Here is a 21513-nt window from a genome sequence, read left to right on the forward strand (position 1 = left end):
AACAAAGTTAAGAATGCTAAATGCTTCCTGCCGTATGTGGGGCATCATTGATGATGCGTGAGTACGAAGCTGCGTTTACACGATCGACGCTATGTTGTCCTCTTAGTTTTTCTTGCTTATCACAGTCTACAGCGCTGGTGTGACAGTGAAGAGCATAGTGAAAGGCAGCTCCGTGGATCAAGATGGACGCATCAAAATCGGAGACATCATCTTATCTGTGAGTTCTTGCAGGAAGCTTCTTTTTGGTTACTCTTGAGACAAACAGCCTACCTTGTGGTCTGAAATATTTTCCCTTCCAAATCGTAACGGTTTGCATCTTTGACTAGTTCCTCCAGGCTCTCTCCCCGTGCTCCTCACTGATACGTTGTCTCGTCCCCTCCCCCCCTCAGGTGGACGGGGCGAGTCTGCAGGGCTGCAGCGAGCAGCGCGCCCTGGAGGTGCTGAGGAGGACGGGCCCCCTGGTCCGACTGAGGTTGCTGAGGAAGGATGTCCGCCCGAGTCACATCCCTCCGCTGCACCCTCTCCGACACTGCCACAGCTTCCACGAGGGCAACCGCTACCGGCTGGGCCTCAACAGGATTCAAGAGACAGGTTGGTTTTATTGTGCCAGCAGTGATCCACAGGTATTACCTGCCAAGGGCTGAGTGATTGAAATAACTTCCTGCTTAAAATAGAACAACGCTTTGAGTGTTTGGATCCAGGTATGTGTGGGCTCAAAACTTGTCCCCACCCTCCCACACCCGGTCTCCCAGGAATCTGCTCCCTGCGTGAAATCTCCCGGCGAGCGGCCTACGCCAACGGACGTCCCCGACACAGTTACATAAACGGTAAGCTCCCAATTCCCGTACCGCATCGGGGTACCCAGAGTGTTACATGGATTGGATATGGATTGGACTTGGACTATGGAAAACTCTTTGAAGAGTCTATTTATAGTCTTGTTTGGTCTTGTGTTTATCCGACTAAGTCAGATCATTGTGGAGGATTTGTCTCGTGCCCCGCTTGCATATGCCGCTTCATTTAGAAAAGCTTTTTTTCTCGGCTTGATTAGAGAGCACAGCCAAATAAGCCCTGATTGCAGCAAGGTCTCATTCGTATGCCAATAATCACAAACGGTGTGAATGTGCCTGTGGTGTGTGTGTGTGTGTGTGTGACATTGTTTTGTCACAAGTAGAATGAAGTGGTTTTTTCTTTATTGATTTGATCATCTAGGGCCTGGAACAGTGTGGAACGATGTGTGTGTATGTGAGCTGAGAGTCTTTTATGTGTTTGCACATTTCACAGGTGTGAAACTGACTTCAGCCGAGGAGGAGGACCTCAGAAAGAGGTGGCAGAATGCAGTCGGACAGCGATATGAAGTCATGGTACATCTCCATGGCTAAAATCTACGACATGGATAGAAAGTCTATTAGCATTGTACCAATCTAAATGTTTTTCTTTTTTTTAAATGACAAGTATTAAGTAATTAGAAGTCATTTCCAAAATTAGAGAAGAAAACCCCTCCTTCTTCTTTAGGTGTGTCAGCTGGAGCGTTTCAGTGATACGAGTGGTCTCGGCATCAGTCTGGAGGCGCGGGCGGGACATCACTACCTGTGCTCCGTGTTACCCGAGGGCCCCGTTGGCCAAACCGGAAAGATCTTTACTGGAGACCAGATACTGGAGGTAACCGACTCGCCTCCAACTCAACTCTAGCCAGGATACAGACATTGACATTCAAATCCACATAGCAGGATGCTTGGAGCGGCGGCCATTTGCATTGTGACCAACCCCCGTTTAAACTTAACTGACCTCCAGCAAATCCCAGATGCACTCAGAGGTTTTGCACTGACCACTACAACGAAGTAATGGAGTAGTCACGAGTAATAACTTAATAACTTAATTCTTCTTACTGTCACCAGCAGAGGGGCACTTTTGTTCGTCTCATTTTCTGTATAAGCGTAGTATTAAAGTGTACTGGACTTTAGTGTTATACTGGTTGGCCTTGTAGCTGTTTGTTATTTTTCATTTTGTTTTCATATTAGAACCGTTTCACAGTGTGTTTTCAGTTCACGAAAGTGTATTCGGTTGTACTTAACTCCAACTGTCTGGTTGCAAAATACTAAGATGGTGACGTCCGCGATGGCAAACTCCGTAGTCAACAAACCGACGGGTGACATCACAGTGACCATGTCCCCTTCTCGCATATTGCATTTCAAAGACATATATCTGAAACAACTCCAGTTAACACTGCACAGTTTACAGTGGTGGGTGTATGTGACTCTCTCTTCTCCCCCTCCGCTCAGCCGGTTCACGCCTATCGGTCATCATGACAACCACTCAGATGAACTTTGGTATTTTTTTTGCTCGCCGTCTAGGAAACACTGCAAAGGGTCTCGTGTCCTCGGTGTCTCTTTTGCGCGCTGTGTCGCAGCTCAACCCCTTTGATCTCCCACAGACGACGTCTGCATGGCAACGACATTGTTTGTAAATGAGCCTCGCTCGGTTTAGTCCCCGCTTCCGGCTTTAGTTGTCCCTGCTGTGACTTGATGTACTGTGGCCGGCAATTGCTCGACATCCAAAGACTGAAAATAACTCGACCTTGAGGGAAAATTACACTTGGCCTCTATACACATGTAAATAGAGTATCCTTCTTGCAGGTGAATGGGATCCCTCTCATTGGAGAGACACATAAGGAGGTGGTCAATGTTCTGAAAGAGCTGCCGAAGTACGTCTGTCTGGTTTGCTCCCACATTGTACCCCCCACGGTTCCAGGCAGTGATGAGGAAGACGAGGACGACGTCAATCTCACCCTGAAAGAGCTGCTGGCTGAGTTCAACGACAAGGTGATGGCACACATTGGGGAAAGGGTGAATGGAGGGGTCAAGCATTGGTGTAAAACAGTATAAACCTCATTAGATATGTTACACAGCCTCTGAAAAAGCTCCCTCCTTCCTTTCTCCTTGTCCCAGTTGGACCAGGGTTGTGTCATCCCCTGTCCCACGGCTGAGGACATCACCAAGCGCGGCGTGCCCCCAATGTCTCCTCCTTTGGCCATGTGGGAGCGAGATGCTCAGGTGGTCGAGCTGGAGAAAGGCGAGTCGGGACTGGGCTTCAGCATCCTGGACTACCAGGTCAGCGCCATGCCCATAGCCCCTCTGCAGAAAGAGCCGACTGCAATAGGCGGAGGTCTAAGAGTAGCTGTGTCAGGTTGGATTGGGCCAAGACATTAGAGAAGCACCTCTATTATTTATTCTGGGTATTTGCGTGCTGAACCATTTGAGATGGAACGTTTTCTACAAGAGCTTTACTGCAGCTGGTTGCCTCTCTGTGAGACACACAACATTCACTGGTCCCTTTTTATTCTGCCCTCTACCTGCATCCATGTAGCACGTGATGCATCTAATCCATCTCAAATTGTCTTTCTATGTCCACCATCCTTATTACAGGATCCTGAAGATGCCACCAAAACAGTTCTGGTAATCCGGTCCTTGGTGCCCGGAGGTGTGGCAGATCAAGATGGCCGCCTGCTGCCTGGTGACCGGCTCATGTTCGTCAACGAGAATAACTTGGAAGGCTCCAGCCTGGATTACGCCGTGTACGTCCTGAAGTCCACCGGCTACGGCCCCGTCCACATTGGAGTTGCCAAACCACTGCCGGTATGTAAAGACATGATGGCAGGACGGGGAAGTTGTACTCCCAACGTAATGTTAACAATTTAGAGGGAAGAGAAAAGCAAGGTGTGTATGGCAAGGATCATTTTGTTTTTGTCTTTGGCTTGACAGCAAAGCCTTACTTCCCCTTATTGTGGTGGACTGTGGCTTAGTAACAAGCAACAAGAGAATCCAGTTACAGGCTGTCTGAATTTTTAATGCAGCTGAGAGATGAACACAATGCTCGACCACGCTACAGATGGAGAGAGAGAGAGGGGGAAGGGAGGGGGTCTAATTCACAGTCACCTTCTTTCACCTCACTTTTTGCGCAAATGGTCAATTTAGTTTCCTTTTTGAAGTGCTTAGTTTCAATTTTGTGAAATTTTGCTTTCTCAGCTGGAACTGTGCGGCGGCTTGACGCCCATCTCAGAGAGGAGCCTGCGGGCTTCCTGCGATGACAACCACTCTGAGCTCAGCCTGCTAGACGAGGCAACGGAGGCTAACACCAACACCTGCAACTCCGAGCCGTGTTACACTTCAACGGTATGTAAGCAAAACACCTATTCATGATGTACTGATGTTGCTGGAAAGTTACTCTCACATACACTTTTTTGTGGTTTATAAAACTAGTAGAACTTGGATCCACCAAACAGTCAAAGGTAGTCGGCTTGACAAATAGCTCTGTGCCGAAGATTATTTTTATATTACACTCATTTGTGTAAACAATCTAGCAAACATAGATCTGAAATACGTTTGACAGTTCCATATCTGTAATTTCGTCCATGAATAAAAAGCTGTATGCGTATAACCTTTGGACTCAGGCGGGAGCGTCTTTCCTTTTGACAGTTTGGAGTTAATCACTCAAAGCGTTGTTCATGACCACAAAAAAAACAGATTCTGTGCGTGGCCATTTTGAGCTGCACCAAGGAGATTACCATGACAGCGTTTGTTCTCACCCTTCACCTTCTGCAGCGGCGAGCTTAGAGTCGGCCGTATCAGTATCACTGGGCCAGGTCTAGAGAAAGTGCTCTCTGTCAAAGACGCTGTTTCTCCATTGTGGTCTCAACTCGATCCTATTGAGGCAGCCCTTTTGTTCTCACTTTTGCTTAATTACCAAAGAACGCCGTTGCAAAGTGCTTACTGCCTGGGACAAGGGCGTGCAGCACACACACACACACACACGCACACGCACACGCACACACACACACACACACAGAGGGACCCAGAGCAGCAGGAGTGAGCGTGTTCTCATCAACGATTGTTGCACAGGTAGCTTCACAACTTCAGGGCTTCTTGCACGTTCTGGTTCAAAGTCGATTCTCCCGGTTGCCCCGTTTTTTCTTTGTGAAGTGCCCGGGGGACCAATGAAGACTCTGCATGTTTTACATCTCAGAAATACTGCAAAGGTTTTCTCCCCGCAGAGTTAATAGTTATTGAAATCTTTTTCTTTATCACATAACTGTTATTGGCTGTGATGATAGTAGGTCAGACACTAGTGCACTATGCGGTACCTTTCATGGAATTGTTGAGTCTACTTTGTGTACAATAATGTTGGTCAGAGCTTATTTAGTAGAAAATCTGCAATCCCAGCAGGTCTCTTGGCTATTATTATTATTATTATATATTACAAACTATTATTTAATGAATTTCCTTTTGTGCCTCCCTTAGATATCTTTGGTTCAGGACCCAAACATAGTGAAAAAAGAGTCTACATCCCTGTTAGCAACTCTGTGGGCCATGCATTCTACCTCACAGCAGCATGTTTCCATTCCCTTTCAAGTATCGTATAAGAAAAGCTAAAGACGCAAGATTCAAAAAACGTTTTATCCATTGATGCTTTTTGCCTTTGTTGAAGAGCTGATGTGCCACATGAGCCCTTTGTCGAAACATTTAGCTTGCATGACGCATTGGCTGTGTCTGCTCTCACGGTCTGTTTCCTGGGCAGATTAGAGTCCTGCATCTCCTGTAGCACCAACTTCTGACCAAAGTAAGCTCTGTTAATTAGCTCCAACCAGTTGGTAAAAATACAAGCCTTCAAAAATGGAATAAACTCTACTAAGGACAATAGTAGCAACCTCAAGTGGTATAGAAGATGACTGTGACTAACGTAGTCGTAGTGACGTTCCCTATTGGTTTGTAGAATTCTCTTATAAAGCCGTAGCCATATTGGATTATGGTCGGGGCCATCTTGGCTTTTATGCAACGATTGATGGAAGTTACCTTGTTTGGAACGCTGTGGAGGGACATGGATGGCTGTAGAGGACTCTGGTAGTAGCAGTGACCTGTCTTCATGGTCTATTTGACTCTAAATCAACCACCATTTAAATGAACATAATGTATGCAAGATGACATGAAACCAGCATAAACTCGTGTTTACAACGTTTACTGAGATGATACATGAGGTTAGAAGTAAGGTCCTTGTCTAATAGAATTCTATGCAATAACGGCTCCTTATGCAACCAAAGCAGTCGCCTAACACCCAGTAGAGAGAACGCAACTTTTTAGACCCTTTGGCAGTATTCTGCAGAACTGCAGGTTTCCGTGGTTACCGGAGCACTTTAGCGTGCTGACATGGGCTCATTAGCAGGAAACACAAGAGGCTGAGCGAGAGGATCTCCACAGTCAGTCAACCCTACCTGAAGGAAGTTACATGACAATCCATCCAATAGCGCCCGCTACTTCCTCATGCCCTCTGTGATCCCTTTTGCAGGAAAACCAGCCGCGCCATCGTTTCCACAACATGGAGGACGACTACAGGCAGCGGGCGCCACCTCTGCCCCCGCGCACCAGCTTTGAGAGGACAATCACTGTTGTCCGGGGCAACCGTAGCCTTGGTATGTTCCCCGTCGTTCTCATGGTGATGGTGTCTTGGTGTGTGTACATCGCCGGCACGGCAATAATGACGCTAATAGACGGCGGTGATGAAGACCGGCCCGAAGAATAGTGGTGAAGTGATGTGTTCCTGTAGCTCAGCGGGGGACATGATTACTGTGTGTGTCTGAGAGGATAGCATAGGGTGCATACACGTATATATTCATCTCTATATACATTTGTGTTTATACTCTAGTTGAGAGTTTATTGGTTGTTTAAACGTGGCAGCGCGTAAGGCGCTTCTGCACTTTAATCTAAGGGCCCTGTGCAAAGCACATGGAATAAAACTCAACACACTACTTTGTGTATGTGTGTGTTTGTGTGGAAGTTTGAGATATGTATTTGTCATTTGTGTGTCAGTGCATTGTTTGGTTGTCTGTTTAAAATATTGTAGGTCTGTTTGCTGAGGTATGTGGAGGGTTTACAGATGTTCTGTTCAGGCCAGAATGAGCTATACTGTTGTAGTACTATTTGTAGTACAATTCTATCCAATGTGCACCTATGAGTAAATGCCCATATTTGGATATGCTGTGCAGTGTGTGGTTGGTTTGTACTACAAGGACTGTTCGGCTTTGTGGAGCAGGTTGTTAACGGAGAAGCTTTAACGGACCATAATGAGGTCTTTTTCTTTCTTGCCTTGCTCGTCTCAAAACAGCCTGTTTAGAATTGCCTGTTTGTTCTTGAATGGCATGACGCGTTTCCACGTACTGTACGTTTGTGGTACCACAGATACGTTTTGTTGAGGTCAAATCATAGATTTAGATCAATGGATTTTCATGTGAGAATTATTGTTAGGAGTTTATTCAGTTGTTTGTAATCATAAAAAATGAAAACTGTATTTTTGATGCTGTGTTAAAGTAAATATTAGTAGGAATTATCTCTCCTCAGTCTTCCTCTCATCAAATGTGTGTCTTCTGTTTGTCTTGTCAGCGTCCTCATCCGTGTATTCCAGGCACTATGATTGTATTGTAATTTGAATGTAATACCAAAAGAAACGAAAACAATCAATAAACGATTTATTTGATCAAAAAAAGACATGCTCAAAGTCATTTCTTTGACCAACTTCAAATTCTGTACGACCATAGTGTGGTGGAGTCGTGTAGTCCCCCAATAGCGAAGTAGGAATGCAGGCGCCGCAGACTGGGTTACCTAATTCGACAGTCGTAGCGCTCCCTGCCAGCAGCGTGTGCGTGTTCCTGTGTGTGTGTTCCTGTGTGTGTGTTTGTCTGCTGTGTTTGTGTAATCCGCCTAGCGTCTGATTGGATCAAGCCAAAGTCAGGTGTTTGTGCTACTGGCATGTGCTTCCCCTGCAGTCACCTGCCGCCTCCGTGGGTGTCGGCGAATGTGGACCTCTGTGACGGATGATTCCGTAAATGTCAAACACGCGCGCCCATGTTTGCGTGCTAATCCGTCTCCGTGCCGGTCTTTATTATTCTGGTTATGCCCGCTGTCCGTTGTGTTGTTTGGGCGACTGTCTTGTCGGTTTGGCACGTAGTCAGAGCAGCGTAGCCAGAACCTACAATCACCTGTGCCTGTGTGTGTGTGTGTGTCTGTTCCTGTGTGTGTGTGTGTGTGTGTGTGTGTGCGCCCGTGTGTTGGCAGGCATGTCGGTGAGCGCTATCAAGGACGGCTCAGGCATGCTGGTGCGCAGCGTGGTCCAGGGGGGCTCTGTCAGCCAGGATGGCAGACTGGGGGTGGGGGACGCCATCTTGGCCATCAACGGAGAGCCAACCACCAACCTGAACAACGCCGGGGCCAGAGCGGCGCTCCGCAGGCACTCGGTCGTGGGGCCCGAGATCAGGTGAGGAGCCGCTCACTGACAGCAGTGACACTACGGGATGGAATGAACGTCTTCATTGCATAAAACCATTAAGGTTCTGGACAAATGGGGATGTAAAACTGCAACATAACTGCTTGGTGGACATTTGAGTAAAAATAAGTTATGTATGTTTGAATAATCTTTCTGTCTTGATTCCACAGTATGAAATCTATTGTTAACTCCCTTGGTTATTTTAAATTCTTCCGTTTTTGCTTGTTTTTAGGCTAAACCGGCCCAAATCAACATTTCAGCAACAGCATCAAAGTATAGGACACTTTTGGGCACTTTAAAAAAAACGTGCACGTTCCCAAATGCCAGTTTTTAAGCACCTCCTTGATTGGAAAAACAAGCTCTTCGTTCTGAAACACTGTGGAAAAGTCCTTTGGGAACGCAGAGAGCAATGATCCACTAGAGAAAACAACTGCCATTGAACATTGCTCATATTGTCTGTGAGTATATGGTGCATCATAAATATCAATATGTGCTCCGCTCAGCCAGTGTCGCCACATCAGCGCGGATAAACGATGTTGGGCCACTTCTGGATTTCCATCAAGCGCCTTGTTTTTCTGCCACTGCGCTCGTAGTTGACTAAGATGCTGCAGTCGTGTTAAATTAGATGCGATGATGAAATTTTAAATGTTGCCCGAGGGCCACATGGGTACATTTTAATTTGCTCTATAACATCAGCAGTTACTGCTGCACATAGACAATGCTTGTTTGGCTCATTGGGGACCCTCCCCCCCCCGTGTCTCTCATCCTCTCTCCCTCTTTTACAGGCACACGCACACACTTATGCACACGCACACACCGCCGTTCAATGGTCTAACCTCCAGAAACACCTTTTTCCTGCTATGGGAAACATCTCTGAATAATTCATCCCTCATCTCACCTTGAACAGTGTGCTTCTGAATAAAAGAGCGCTTTAAAGAGACCCTCATAGATGCGCACCACAAAACACACACAACCACACAGCGTCTCCCTCTTTCAGCCTCACGCACTCTCTCTCTCGCTGCCTCCCTCGCCCTGACAAGCACTGCAGACAAACTAGCGGCGTGGAGGCAGATGAGCTGCTTTGGCAGCCTCAGAATGAGGCCGACAGAGACGGGCGAGGGCTTGTCACTATCAAACTGCGTCTGTTGAGACGCGACAGGCTGTCCACATGGCTCAGTCACAACAGCTTAGCGCGGAAGACCTCCATATTCAATCTGCCACCGTGACAGGAATTGGCGCTTTCAGCTCAAACAGCATGGTAGCGTCACACAACAATGGAGGACGGGGGAGGGGTGTGGGGCTGTAAGGGTGTCCTCGACACCTCACTTGAATTATGTTGTTTCACCGTAGCTTGCATGGATCTGGCTTCATGCAAAGCATGGTTGTTGTTTTTTAATAAAAGTTGTGTTTGGGACTGTAATGAGTCAGAATTTCTTAGTAATCTGTCAGGGAGGTCTCGAGGTGAGGACTCGGACGCAGAGATAAGGTTCAGTAAAGGGTTTTATTGTCCAACAAAAAACGCAGGGACGACCCTGGAAACGTAAGAGAGAGAGAAAATGGAAAATGCTCCAGAAAAACTGAGCGAGCGGATTAAGAACGAAAAGAAGAAGCCAAACTCTCGCTTGTTGAGGAAATATCAAAAGTGAATCTATTGAAGGCACTTTAACAAACGTGAGGAGCTGTAGAACAGGAGCATAAAGTGCGACCTGGGCTTGACTCCTTCCTGGGGCGGACGTGACACACAGTGGGGGAGACGCAGACTATAAGGACACATGAAGTGTGGGAACAGGTGGACACGATCAGGAATCAGGGAAGACAATCAGACTGGTGACACATGAGGAAGAGCCAGGAACCTGAAACGAGAGGAGGGTTAATTATCAAAATGAAACAGGAAGTCACAAAACAACCATTGAGACGGGACAGAAGCCCAACTTGACCTACAGGTGTGACAGTAAACGCTCAATAGAAATATATACTTTGTGCCACCTCCAGCACAACCAATTAAAATGGAACATTTTGTTGTATAACATTTGACATAAGAAAGTAAGCCCTGAAGCCAGTGGGCATCGGTCAGGTCTGCAATATAAATAGTGTTAATAATTGCTAATTAATCACTAATTCTGATTGGAATCAGGTTGCTTCATTTATTATCCACAGCTTCAGGCGCTTCCAGCGCTCCCTTCTCTTAAGTCATGTATAGTTGTTATAGCTAGTGTCTATTTGTGAATCTGGAATCCAGATGGAGGTGAGCTCTGACCACATTTACTTTATGTTAATTACTTAAGATGGATGTCAATGGCAGTATAAAACCGGCAATAAAAGTAAGTCCCCGCAACCATTGGTGACCCTTCAGCATGCAGCAATAACAGGCCAGCCCAAATATTACGCTGTTTGCTGCCCGATGCCATGTGGGCCGCGGACAGACGCACGCCGCTAATGTCACCGATGTCAGTAGTAACATCTGCCTTCTATAAAAAGGCGTTTGCCATTGTTTGGTGCCTCAAAGTTCAGCAAATGTGAAAACAGTTAGCCATACTAATAATTTGAATGTCTCACCCCACCCCCCACTTCTTCTCCCACGCCCCCCCAGCATAACCCATGTGCCGGCCCATCAGGTGGACCAGTACCGTACCCGTCTGCGTTTACCCCCGCTGGAATCCATCGAAGCAGACAGCGCCCCTTCCTCGCCGACCCCGCCGACCCCTTCCCCGGAGCTCGCCTCGGCCAGATCCCCCCGCCTGCTCAGAGCCGCCGCTCCGCCCGCCGCTCCACCCGCCGCTCCGCCCGCCGCTCCGCCCGCCCTCAAAGCCGCCGGCTCGGTCAAATTCAAAACCGCCGTCGTGGATCCTGCAGCAGTCCGAGCCGCCGCTTCGTCCAAAGCGCCATTCAAAGGCCCCGCCTCCGCCCCCACCACGGGGCCGGCCCCCGCCTCCGCCCCCACCACGGGGCCGGCCCCCGCCTCGAGGTGAGTAAGGATCCAGAGGCCTCAGACGGCTGTGGTCTGTACTCAGGGCCTCGGAGTGCAGGATAAACCCGTCTAGGGGCTCCGCTTTGTTTCAGAGGGTTAAAACATTCTATGCGTTGGGCCTGTTGTGGGTCTGATTTCCGTCGCAGCGAGGGTTCCTTTCAGACATTACCACTACCCTGCAGCCTAATTCACACTAATGACCTAAGTTATTACCCGACGTGTTAATTAGCCGTATCCATGGAGGGAACAACGTGTGTCCGCGTGAGCCTCTCCCAGTCTCCTGTTTCTCCCGTCTCCATTCCCCTCTGTGGCGAAGGCGAAATCCTCCTCCGGATGTCGAATCTCTGAGTTATATTTAGCCGTTCACTCATGAATCTCAGTGCGGAGTGTCAGCGAAAATGAATTGTTTGGCTTCTGTCTGTTGCTGCTTTCTCTCCGTCTTCTTGCCTCGGCCTCCCTCCTTTTTCTTCTCCCGCCCCCTTATCTCGCTACACGGCGCCTTTGTCTCTCTCGCTGCCTCCACTTTTTGTGCCCGCATCCGTCTCTCTTCTCTGGTCTTTTTTTCCCTCCGCCTCATTTTCCCTCTCCTCTCCTGCCTTGTTACCCCCCCGTCCTGGTCCGCGCTCTTTCTCAGCGCTGCTGGAACCAATTGTTCTGCTCTCCCCTGTAACTTGGATGTCTATAGGCTCCCGCTGCGCAGACAGCACCACTATCACTCACCTCCGTGGGCTTATTACAGCCCGCCACCGTTAAATATATTCATGAAAAGCGCTCCTTCACACACACCCACGCTCGCATATATACAGTGTGTGTGTATAGAAAGAGTCACACGCATTTATTTATTTCTATAGACACACACAGACACTACCTGTGACCTCCCTGGCAGAGCGTGTGTTTTCAGGTCTATTTGCAGCTATAGTGGATCATCTGGAGGCTACGGGTAGACTGTAAATCACTATTGGCCTTGTGTTACAGTGAGTCTCGCGCTGCAGATAACCGTTCATTTCATTGGCAATGAAATGGAGAAAGATCTGTTTCCCAAACCCCCGGATGATGTCCTCAAATGTCTCCGTTTGTCATTCAGTTTAATGAAACCACGTAATATTCTCATGGCGATTCATGTATATTTCTTCTTCAATCTTTTTCAAACCGATTAAAACGTATTGAAAAGTTCACAGGCATCTTATTAATCGATGGCGTCTTATAAAATAATAAGTGCTCCAAGATTCCTTGTTACTTAATCCCGGCTCTGATAATGTGAAAAGGCTTTTTAAACGCGAGGGGCTTCGGTTTACGATTATTTTCACCAAGGACGAACAAACAAACAAAACAATTTTTTTTTTTTTTTATTAATTGTCACAATTTTGATTACAATAACCAGTCCAAAATCTACAGACATTTGATTTATATTGATAGCAAACAGAGAAAAGGAGCAAATCCTCTGGTCTGAGAGGATGGATGATAGTTGCTCTACTATGCTGCTATTAATCAAAATGTGCACTTTCCCTCAATAGACTTGTCAATTAATGAAATAATTTATGTTGTTTTCTTCTGCCGTCAGTTGGCAGACTTCGAGATCTTACCCTCCTAAGAAGAAGGAGGAGGAGGCAAATAGAAAGATTGTGGAGGAGACGGCACGGCAGCCGCAGGTGGAGGTGGATGGAAAGCAGGAGCTTCACTCTCTCGCTGCAGTTACTGAGGATCGACCCAGAAGGTCAGTGAATCAGCAACAAGCACCACTAGATTCAGCTTATTCTTCCACCTCCTGCCTTTTCTCTTCCCTCTCATCCTCTCTGGTGGAGGAGGCTTAGCAGAATCCCAGCGTGCTCGGGTTCTGTTCCACACCTCAACACGCTCACATTTCTTACGGCCCAAAGGAACCGACTACTCTCACAAACCCTATTTATCACGTTTTACGTCCCATAACTCCCTAAAGCCTCTCCCCGGCAGGTAGAACCTTCCATTGTTTTGACCCAATCTCTAAAAGTCCCTCCGTTGCCCTGAGCAGCGAATCGGAGTATTAAATAAAAAGCACACGCGCTGGATTAATCCTCTTCCTTGTGCATTTCTGCAGAAATGTTTCAAACCAAGTAGGTCCTCATCAGACACACACGAGGACACGCGTCCATCACCGAGCCGTCCCTGTCCTGTCGGATGGGCGTTGGACTTTGTGTTTGTGTTGCAGCGTGCGGCTGACTCGGGCGGCGGGCCAGTCGCTGGGCCTCAGCATTATGGGAGGCAGAGGAATGGGCCGGAGACTGAGCACCGGGGACATGATGAGGGGAGTCTTCGTCAAGCACATCAGTGCCGACAGCCCGGCAGCGCGTAATGGCACCCTGCGGACCGGAGACAGGATACTGGAGGTTTGTGCGCGCGTGCGTGCGTGTGTGTGTGTGTGTGTGTGTGCGTGTGTGTGTGTGTGTGTGTTGGAGAGACTGGAAAATTGTACAGTATGTTTCAAAATGCAATCAGGCCCCTCCGTGTCACACAGGGGTCATACGGCCAATAGACGAGCTGGTAAAGAGAATCACGTTGTTGCTACGGAACTGCAAAAGAAACATTTAGTTAGACAACAGATAACTTTCCATGTCGTTATGGAAGGTGTCTCTGTCATATCTGTGGTTGTGTTCGGTCAATACCGACCATGTTGTAGATAAATAACCATCTGAGACCACCAAAGCCAATGTTGTGTCTCTGACCTCTGACCTCGTCGTGCCGTATTTCTGCCTATTCTAAAAATAGTGTTTTGGAACATTTCTGCAACCCATTTGTTTTGCTGTGTGATCAATAGTTCCTCTGTAGTAAGACCATTATTCTTCACTGCGTGAAATGACCTGTGTGACCTCTATGATGATCACAGCCTCATGAGACTTTACAACCACTAGAGACCCGGGGCCTTCACAGAATGTTAGTTCTTCTGTGTTTATTAATAATAATGAACTGAATCAAATATAGTGAGCCCAATGTCTCAGTGGTAAAAAAGCAGTAAAAACCAGCCCAAGCACTCGCCATCCAATGGCCGGTAAAATGCTAATCACGAAGAAAGCTTTTGATACCAAATCCCATCGCAACTTTTCTATGGCGTTGATCAAGGTCTCAGCGATTTGATGTGGTATTTTGGAGGGATTTTTTAATCAATTCCTATTGAAATACAATTCTATTCATCACCAAATCGCTGTAGCAGATGGTAAATCGGCCATCATATTCTCCCATCAAAATGGCCTTTAACATTTTCATAATGGATTTTAATTTGTTCATTCATTTTCTTTGCCAAATTTATGCCCAGAACAGATTGAGCTGCTTCTTTAATTAATCCTGCGGATCCCGTTTTTCACCTTCTAAAGATCCTTCTCCTCCCTCAAGAAAATATAATAAAGGTTAAAAAGACACAGGGTCCACAGGATTACCATCACGGCGACTCCTTTACTTCTCATGTCCTTTTGTTCACCCTGTGCTCTGAGTGTGTGTGTGTGTGGGGGGGGTTTCTTGTCTCAGGTGTGCGGCGTGGACCTGAGGGACGCCAGCCATGAGCAGGCGGTGGAGGCCATCCGCAGGGCCGGAGACTGCGTGTCCTTCTTGGTCCAGTCGGGACAACACAGATCTCAGGTACTGCGTCAGAACAAAGATCGATATTTACTCACTATAGAACCAAGTCGTCCGGACGCAAAGCGCGCGCTCTGACTGCAAACACGTGCAGGAGACGGCGCACACGCTGGAAGCATCTGCCGTGCAGACGTTCACCTTCCCTCACCTGTAGTTTGTTTCTTCGCCCACAGTCTCCGCTGCTCAACCGCGAGAGAGCGACTGCAGCGCCGCAGTCCAACTCGCACGGCGGCAAGGTAACGCTCTGATCTTCATTCAATGTCGATTAAAAAAAGCCACGTGTTGTGACTTTAGATTTCTTTGGGACACACGACGAGCTGTGAAATCCTTTCCCCTCCATTTGTCGTATGTCTGCATAAACGATGAGTCAGTAACTCCTACGTGGTATTCCAAGACGGATGCGGTTTTTCTAGAGAGCTCGACGGCGGTTTTGGGGGTGATGCGTGTGGAACTAGATCTGTTTCCCCTCCTGATCGTAGGAAGCAGAGACGCCGAGTCTGTTCCTCACCCTCTCCCCTACAAACCCCTACACCCCCACCCCCTTTAAGGTTGGTATGCTGTGTGTGTGTGTTATCATGTGCATGCGGCCTCTTAAAAGCAGCCTTTCTATTAGAGCCAACTTCCCAAAAAACCATAATTAACGTGCATACTTGAAGATAGAACTCGTGAGTTCAAAGTCGCAGCTACCTTGTTTGTTTAAACCCTTTTGTTTTCATCCTTTGGTGGAAAGTCTCCAAATAGACGGCACGTCCTTTTGAAGTTCTGTTCCCATGCGCTCGTAAACCAGTTACGAAATAATGCAAGAATCTGGTCATCTTTCATGTTATTTTTAGCCAACATTCAAAAAAATGTGTTCATTAATTCATCCTGTTCCGGCAGTTTCTTTTTTTTTTCTTATTATTTTTTCACCAAAGCAACACTGTACGAGCCTCGGGGGGGGAGCTGGGGAGGGGGAGTCCAACTCTTGCCCGGAGGGACCCCTCGAGGCATCTCCAACTCTGCCTTGTTCAATAATGCAAAGCTTCCCTCAAGGTGCCTTCGCCGATATGCGACCGTCCGGGGAGGAGGAGGAGGAGCCTCGCGACCGCCGCGCCGCCGGCTGGGAGCGATGCCGACAGGGGTAAGTCTGCCGCATAGAGACGGCACTCGCACGCCTCGTGCACTCCGGTCCCAGGAGACACAACACACTTACGCAATTACAACCCGCTGTAAAACTATCAGGGGATCAACGCGTTCACGTTGTGGAGGTCCGTCCTTTTGAAAGCGTTTTTTCATCCGGTGGTGCAGCGAGCGACGGATGTTGCAGCCGGGCGCTTCTTCTTTCTCAGAGTCCCTCACACCCCCGACACCCCCGACACCCCGACACCCTAACCCACAAACGAACCGCATCACGGAGCGCTGCGCCTGTCCTTAAGGTTCCCAGAAAACATTCTCAAAGCATATTCAGAAGAGAAAGGTTTGACCTGCGCCTGCTCTCCGCTGCCTTGGTTGGTACGTTGAATCTCAGTGAAGGGGTGTGAGACGTGCTCATCCAGGAAATGCAAATCCAAAGTGCCCAAAAGCCTTTTTTTAATCTGGTGTCACAGAAAACGTCATTATCGTTGTTTTCTCTCCGTTGTCAGAGAAGATGGTGCAGCGGTACGGCGGCCTGTCCGGTCAGCTGCACATGATGGAGCTGCAGAAGGAGCCGGCGGCCCGCGGCCTGGGCATCGGCCTCTCGTACAACGAGGGCGGCTCCAGAGCCCGCATGAGCGTCCACGTGGCCGACATAGACCCCCGGGGGCCCGCCGGTCTGGACGGGAGGATACGGGTCGGGGACGAGCTGCTGGAGGTGGGAGGGAGACAGAAGTGTGTGGGAGGGGAGGGGAGGGGTCGAGGGGGGGCTAAAGGGATGGAATGATAGTCGAGAGCGGCTGAAAGAGAGCAGTGGCTTGTGGGCGGAGAGAGCGCCGAGTGCCCACGCCGCCGATTTACCGATTATGCAAAGGGTCGCTGGGTGCAGGATTCTCGCCACGCACGCCCTCGTAATAGAGATGGTGAAGGACATCGGGGGGGTAAAGGAGGAGAGGAGACGGCCCAACGTGTGATTCTTCTTCCAGATCAACGGTCAGATCTTGTACGGCCGGAGTCACCAGAACGCCTCGGACATCATCAGCAACGCTCCGTCTAAAGTCAAGATCGTCCTCATCAGGTGAAGTTCTGGGGGTCCGAGGGTGGCGCTTCCATCGCTGCAGAAAACTTTAACTGTTTCTTGTTGTGGCTTCGACAGGGAAAAAGCAGCTGAAACAGACGACTCCCAGACGGAGGCAGGAGAGCGCGGGGGATCAGCCACAGGCGTCCAGCACGCCGCCGCCGCCCCCCAGGTGCAACGCCTTCAGGAAACTGCAATGACTATTTTGTTCTAATTGTGTGTGTGTGGGGGGGTTATTTCTTTTTATATACTTATTTGGTTTCACCCTCCCTCCAGGATCACATAGGTCTCTGCCTGCCGGAGAGGGAGGCCAAGGACGGGCCGGTGGTCCGGTCCCTGATCCAGCCCGGCACTGCCAGTAAGGTGTGACATCACAACCTTTTCCCTCATGTATTCTACATACTATGATTGTATCTCGACCTGTTTAAGCCAGTCCAGGAACTAGACCCTCTAACCCTAAAGCATCTCGCCTAAAGATGAGACAGTAAAATGTGGACATTTTATCCGCCTTCAGCGGTTCGGGAAACACAGCGACCAATAGCATCACGCGACGCTGCTCGGCCAATCAAAGATGTGGTTTCCCAGTAGGCGCCGTGAGTTCAGTGAACTGTAGAGAGACTGAAAGAGAGCGAGTCTGTAAAGATGCATGTGGACAACTCAACCCGATCCAACTAAGAATCCAAAGCACGAGTTCTTCCCGTCATCAGGTTTAAAACCAGCGCATCACATGTGGTCGTGGCCATTGTTAAAAGCAGGAACGTCCCGAGGAAACATAAACTTGATCAGAACCATAACACATAATGTTTCAATAACCACTGATAGTCCCTGAACACAAATGTCTCTTTTTAAAATATGTTTTTATGGGGCAGAAGGTTTCATTTTACACCTGAATATAAAGCCTGAGCACAAAGAGGAGTCCAGTCAATGCATTCTTACTAAATGAAGTGCTTTATTTTAAGATGACCCATAAAGCTTTGTGTCATGTAATTTCATTTTAAATGCTTTCCTTATTTCCCAAAAATGATCCATCATTTCATCCATAATTTAACTATGTTTTATTCATCCAGTTCAATTTGAAAATGACAATAAATAGTGTAACTGTCCAACAGAACCTTATTTATTTGATTCAATCAGCTGATCATTCTATTACTGGCACTTCCATAATGGTTTCTCTTTTCTTTTCCTTTTCCTGGTTTGTGTCCTTGTGCAGGCTGGAAGCATCGAGGCCGGAGACACAATCATAGCCGTGCGTGATCAACCTGTGGCCGGCCTGCCAGGGGCCACGGTACAGCCCCCCCCCCCCCCACACACACACACACACACACAGTGTCAAGCTGATTTAACGATGTATGACTCACCTGTCTTCTCTGTATCCAGGTGTCCAGTTTGATTGCGGAACAGCGGGTCGACGTCTCCGTCAGCCGCTCCAACAGTCCCTCCTCCTCCTCCTCTTTGCCCCTTTCTCGTCCCAGCTCTCTCACTCCCACCTCCCTCCCCGTCCCCTCCCCTCCGCCGTCGCTCACCGCCTCGCAGACCCCTCCCGCCGGGCGCTCTGATTGTCTGCGATCGGCCCCCGTAATGTCAGACCCCCTCGTTTGCCCAGTTGTGGAAGGAGGGGAATCCACAATCGAGTTTTGCAAAGGAAACGTGGGCCTGGGCCTCAGCATCGTCGGAGGATGTGACTCTCTGCTGGTGAGGACGGACAATTTAAATCAGAACGTCATAAAAAGTAGATGATCCTAAACATTGAGGCGAAAATAGTTCAACTCTGGTTCAATAAAATTGGATGGGATTAGTGATAGTGAAGTCTTTTGTTGTTGTTGTTTTGCCCCAATAGGGGGCAGTAATAGTCCACGAGGTAAACGATGGAGGAGCAGCACAGAGAGACGGGAGGCTGCAGGCTGGGGACCACATATTAGAGGTAATTATCTAAATCTGCTCTGTGCTCTGTGCATCATATATTGTACTCTATGGTTGAATGCACTTATTGTACGTCGCTTTGGATAAAAGCGTCAGCTAAATGACATGTGATGTAATGTAATATATATCATGAGACATAATGCATCACAACAAAACGCATTTTAGTGGTCAGATTTATGTATGTTTATTTCACTGGTGTCCAGTAAACGTCACGTACCTCTAATTGCTGAACAAAATTGATTTATTTTTAAGAACACATTACATTACATTACATGTCATTTTAGTTAACATTGGCCGACGGGGTGGCACGGCTCCGGTGTGTTTTGCTTAACAAATGGTTCATAAAAGGAAGGAAACATATATTTAACATATTTTCTGCTGTATATTGGGGGGACACGACCCCCTCAAAGGATACGTGGTTACGCCCTTGCACAAGACAGAAATCCTGGTCTTGGGACAGGTCTTGAGGTCTGAAGAGTGATGGCCAGCAGGGGGCGACTCCTCTTGTTCTGTAGAAGTCTACTAGAAAATGACGTCTGAGTTATTCTCCCAGTAAAGAGTCTCTAGTATCACGTCTTTAATACAGCATGGTCTTCATGTAGGGAATGATGGTCCATTTAGGGAGAATTAGACCATAAAGTGCAAAGTCCAATAACGCACTCCATAACGCCCTGAGATCCATCTGCTGGCTGCGGCACGTTAAAGCCGTTTCAACCACGGCGTGCGTCTCCCTCGCCTACTCCCAGGTGAACGGCATAGACCTGCGGCAGGCCACCCACGACGAGGCCATCGGCGTGCTGCGGCTCACCACCCGGCGCGTCCGCCTGCGCGTCTTCAGGCACCAGGAGGCCTACAGGGAGGAGGACCTGTGGGACGTCTTCAGCCTGGAGCTGAGGCCTCGTCCCGGAGAGGGGCTGGGCTTCGCCACTGTGGGGAAGAGGTATTTTCACAATGTTCCTTCGACAAATGACAAAAAAAAAACGTCACATGATTTTGTATCTTCCCATAGGGACCAAAATTGACCGTCAACGAAGGTCTCATCAACGGGACGGTGACCTCATTGTTGACAGGTTGAGCCAGTTGATCCTTTAGTTAAGCAGCAGGGGTTTCAATTAAAGAACACGTCTTATTTGTTCATGTACAGCTACTGATAAAGCTTCATTAACAAGCTCATCTCACCAATCAGGGTCACCATTCCCATTTTATTTATGCAGACTGGTATCACATACGACAACTCGCCGTCCATTTCGATCCTCATTTTGGATGACTCCTGAAAAAAAAAGCTTTCAATAGGGGAAAAATGTGAAATTAATTCATTTTAATTTTGTGGTATTATTTACATTGGTACGTTTTTTTTTTTAAATGTTTACTCTTTAGTTAATTGACTCATGTTGTCGAGAAAAGTCATTGTTAACCAAACTTTAGAGTCGTGTCGAGTGTCTTGTTCTCCGAAGCCTTCACCCACTTAGAGGTCACAGACTGTGTCACCGACTTCATTACTGTTAGGGAGAACAAGATGACGGACACATCATTTGCACAATCAAGTGTGACGTTATGCCAAAGCGCAGGAGCAAATGTCACTTAATTTGGTTGCCGGCCGTGGAACAGTCACAGTTTTTGACCTCAGTTTTCTTTCCACAGTAATGACACGGGCATCTTTGTGTCAGATCTCATCAGAGGAGGCGTAGCAGATTCGGATGGCAGGTTGCTGCCGGGCGACCAGATTCTGTCAATCAACGGGGACGATGTCCGCGCGGCATCGCAGGGACACGTGCAGGATCTGCTACAGGTCAGAGGGCTCACACGAAACACGGAGTGTGTCGGGGGGGATTCTTATTTGTTCTGCATCACATCACCAGTCACTCTGCTCTCAGGGATGCAGAGGAGCGGTCCACCTGGAGGTGGCTCGTTTTAAAGCGGGGCTGCAGTACTCGCAGCACAGCCAGGTAAGCTGCCGGTGTCTCATCCACGACGTCAATGAAACTCTTTTTATTACCTAATGATTTGTGCAGCTCAGTAAACTCAATGTTATCAACATTTGTTCTATTTTAACGGTGGCACTTTGTGAACCTAGGAGTACTTTAAGTTGTGTTTTATCCAGAGCGAGGACTCCGACTGCTCCACGCTGACCCACTCCAGCGGCTGTGACGCTTCGCCCGGCCACCAGAGGGAGACAGATACCAGGACGGGGGGCTACTGTGAGTCTCCCTGCGGCCCTCAAAGCAAAGCCTGCATGCATACAGTGTATTTATGTGAAAATAATGCTGCTCTTCACGCAAACATACTCCTCCTCCTCCAGCGTTTCAAGAGTCTTCTGACGCCAAACACGTCACAATGCAAAAGGTAAGTCACTATAATAATGAATAGAGGTTGTTTCCTTAGTATATTTTTTCCAAAAGTCTGTATTTGGTTGTTAGTATATATACGTATGTAAACATATGTATATATTTCATGTGCAGACATGTGATTCACCGATATTGTCCAACGGGGTCTACTGTCCCTGTGTGTGTCTGTGTGTGTTTGT

General features: G+C 48.1%; 1 protein-coding gene and 1 long non-coding RNA gene across 5 annotated transcripts in view; one reads left to right on the forward strand and one right to left on the reverse strand.

Annotated features, from left to right (window-relative positions):
* Positions 1–21513, forward strand: part of LOC120825236 (multiple PDZ domain protein) — a 31052-nt gene that overhangs the window by 5317 nt on the left and 4222 nt on the right. Inside the window, exons 10-39 of one of the 4 annotated variants that reach the window (XM_078080628.1) lie at positions 126–217; positions 390–591; positions 753–827; positions 1282–1361; positions 1513–1659; positions 2634–2819; positions 2946–3107; positions 3423–3632; positions 4023–4169; positions 6337–6460; positions 8100–8298; positions 10898–11272; positions 12837–12989; positions 13461–13638; positions 14771–14881; positions 15052–15114; positions 15358–15426; positions 15911–15998; positions 16501–16709; positions 16978–17069; positions 17148–17241; positions 17346–17432; positions 18280–18354; positions 18447–18761; positions 18907–18990; positions 19736–19929; positions 20631–20778; positions 20864–20935; positions 21064–21187; positions 21289–21332. In XM_078080628.1, coding sequence (XP_077936754.1) covers positions 126–217; positions 390–591; positions 753–827; positions 1282–1361; positions 1513–1659; positions 2634–2819; positions 2946–3107; positions 3423–3632; positions 4023–4169; positions 6337–6460; positions 8100–8298; positions 10898–11272; positions 12837–12989; positions 13461–13638; positions 14771–14881; positions 15052–15114; positions 15358–15426; positions 15911–15998; positions 16501–16709; positions 16978–17069; positions 17148–17241; positions 17346–17432; positions 18280–18354; positions 18447–18761; positions 18907–18990; positions 19736–19929; positions 20631–20778; positions 20864–20935; positions 21064–21187; positions 21289–21332 — 4199 coding nt within the window. The remainder of the gene's footprint in view (positions 1–125; positions 218–389; positions 592–752; positions 828–1281; positions 1362–1512; positions 1660–2633; positions 2820–2945; positions 3108–3422; positions 3633–4022; positions 4170–6336; positions 6461–8099; positions 8299–10897; positions 11273–12836; positions 12990–13460; positions 13639–14770; positions 14882–15051; positions 15115–15357; positions 15427–15910; positions 15999–16500; positions 16710–16977; positions 17070–17147; positions 17242–17345; positions 17433–18279; positions 18355–18446; positions 18762–18906; positions 18991–19735; positions 19930–20630; positions 20779–20863; positions 20936–21063; positions 21188–21288; positions 21333–21513) is intronic. The other 3 variants (XM_040186745.2, XM_078080629.1, XM_040186746.2) reach the window with 3 other exon arrangements.
* Positions 7502–11719, reverse strand: LOC144383396 (uncharacterized). Its single transcript, XR_013450744.1, has 2 exons — positions 10940–11719; positions 7502–10160 (listed from the first exon to the last, which is right to left on the reverse strand). It is a non-coding gene; the product is annotated as an uncharacterized LOC144383396 (long non-coding RNA).

This window comes from Gasterosteus aculeatus, chromosome 9 (genome assembly GCF_964276395.1).
Source record: "Gasterosteus aculeatus chromosome 9, fGasAcu3.hap1.1, whole genome shotgun sequence".
In the NCBI taxonomy this organism is placed as follows: Eukaryota; Metazoa; Chordata; class Actinopteri; order Perciformes; family Gasterosteidae; genus Gasterosteus; species Gasterosteus aculeatus.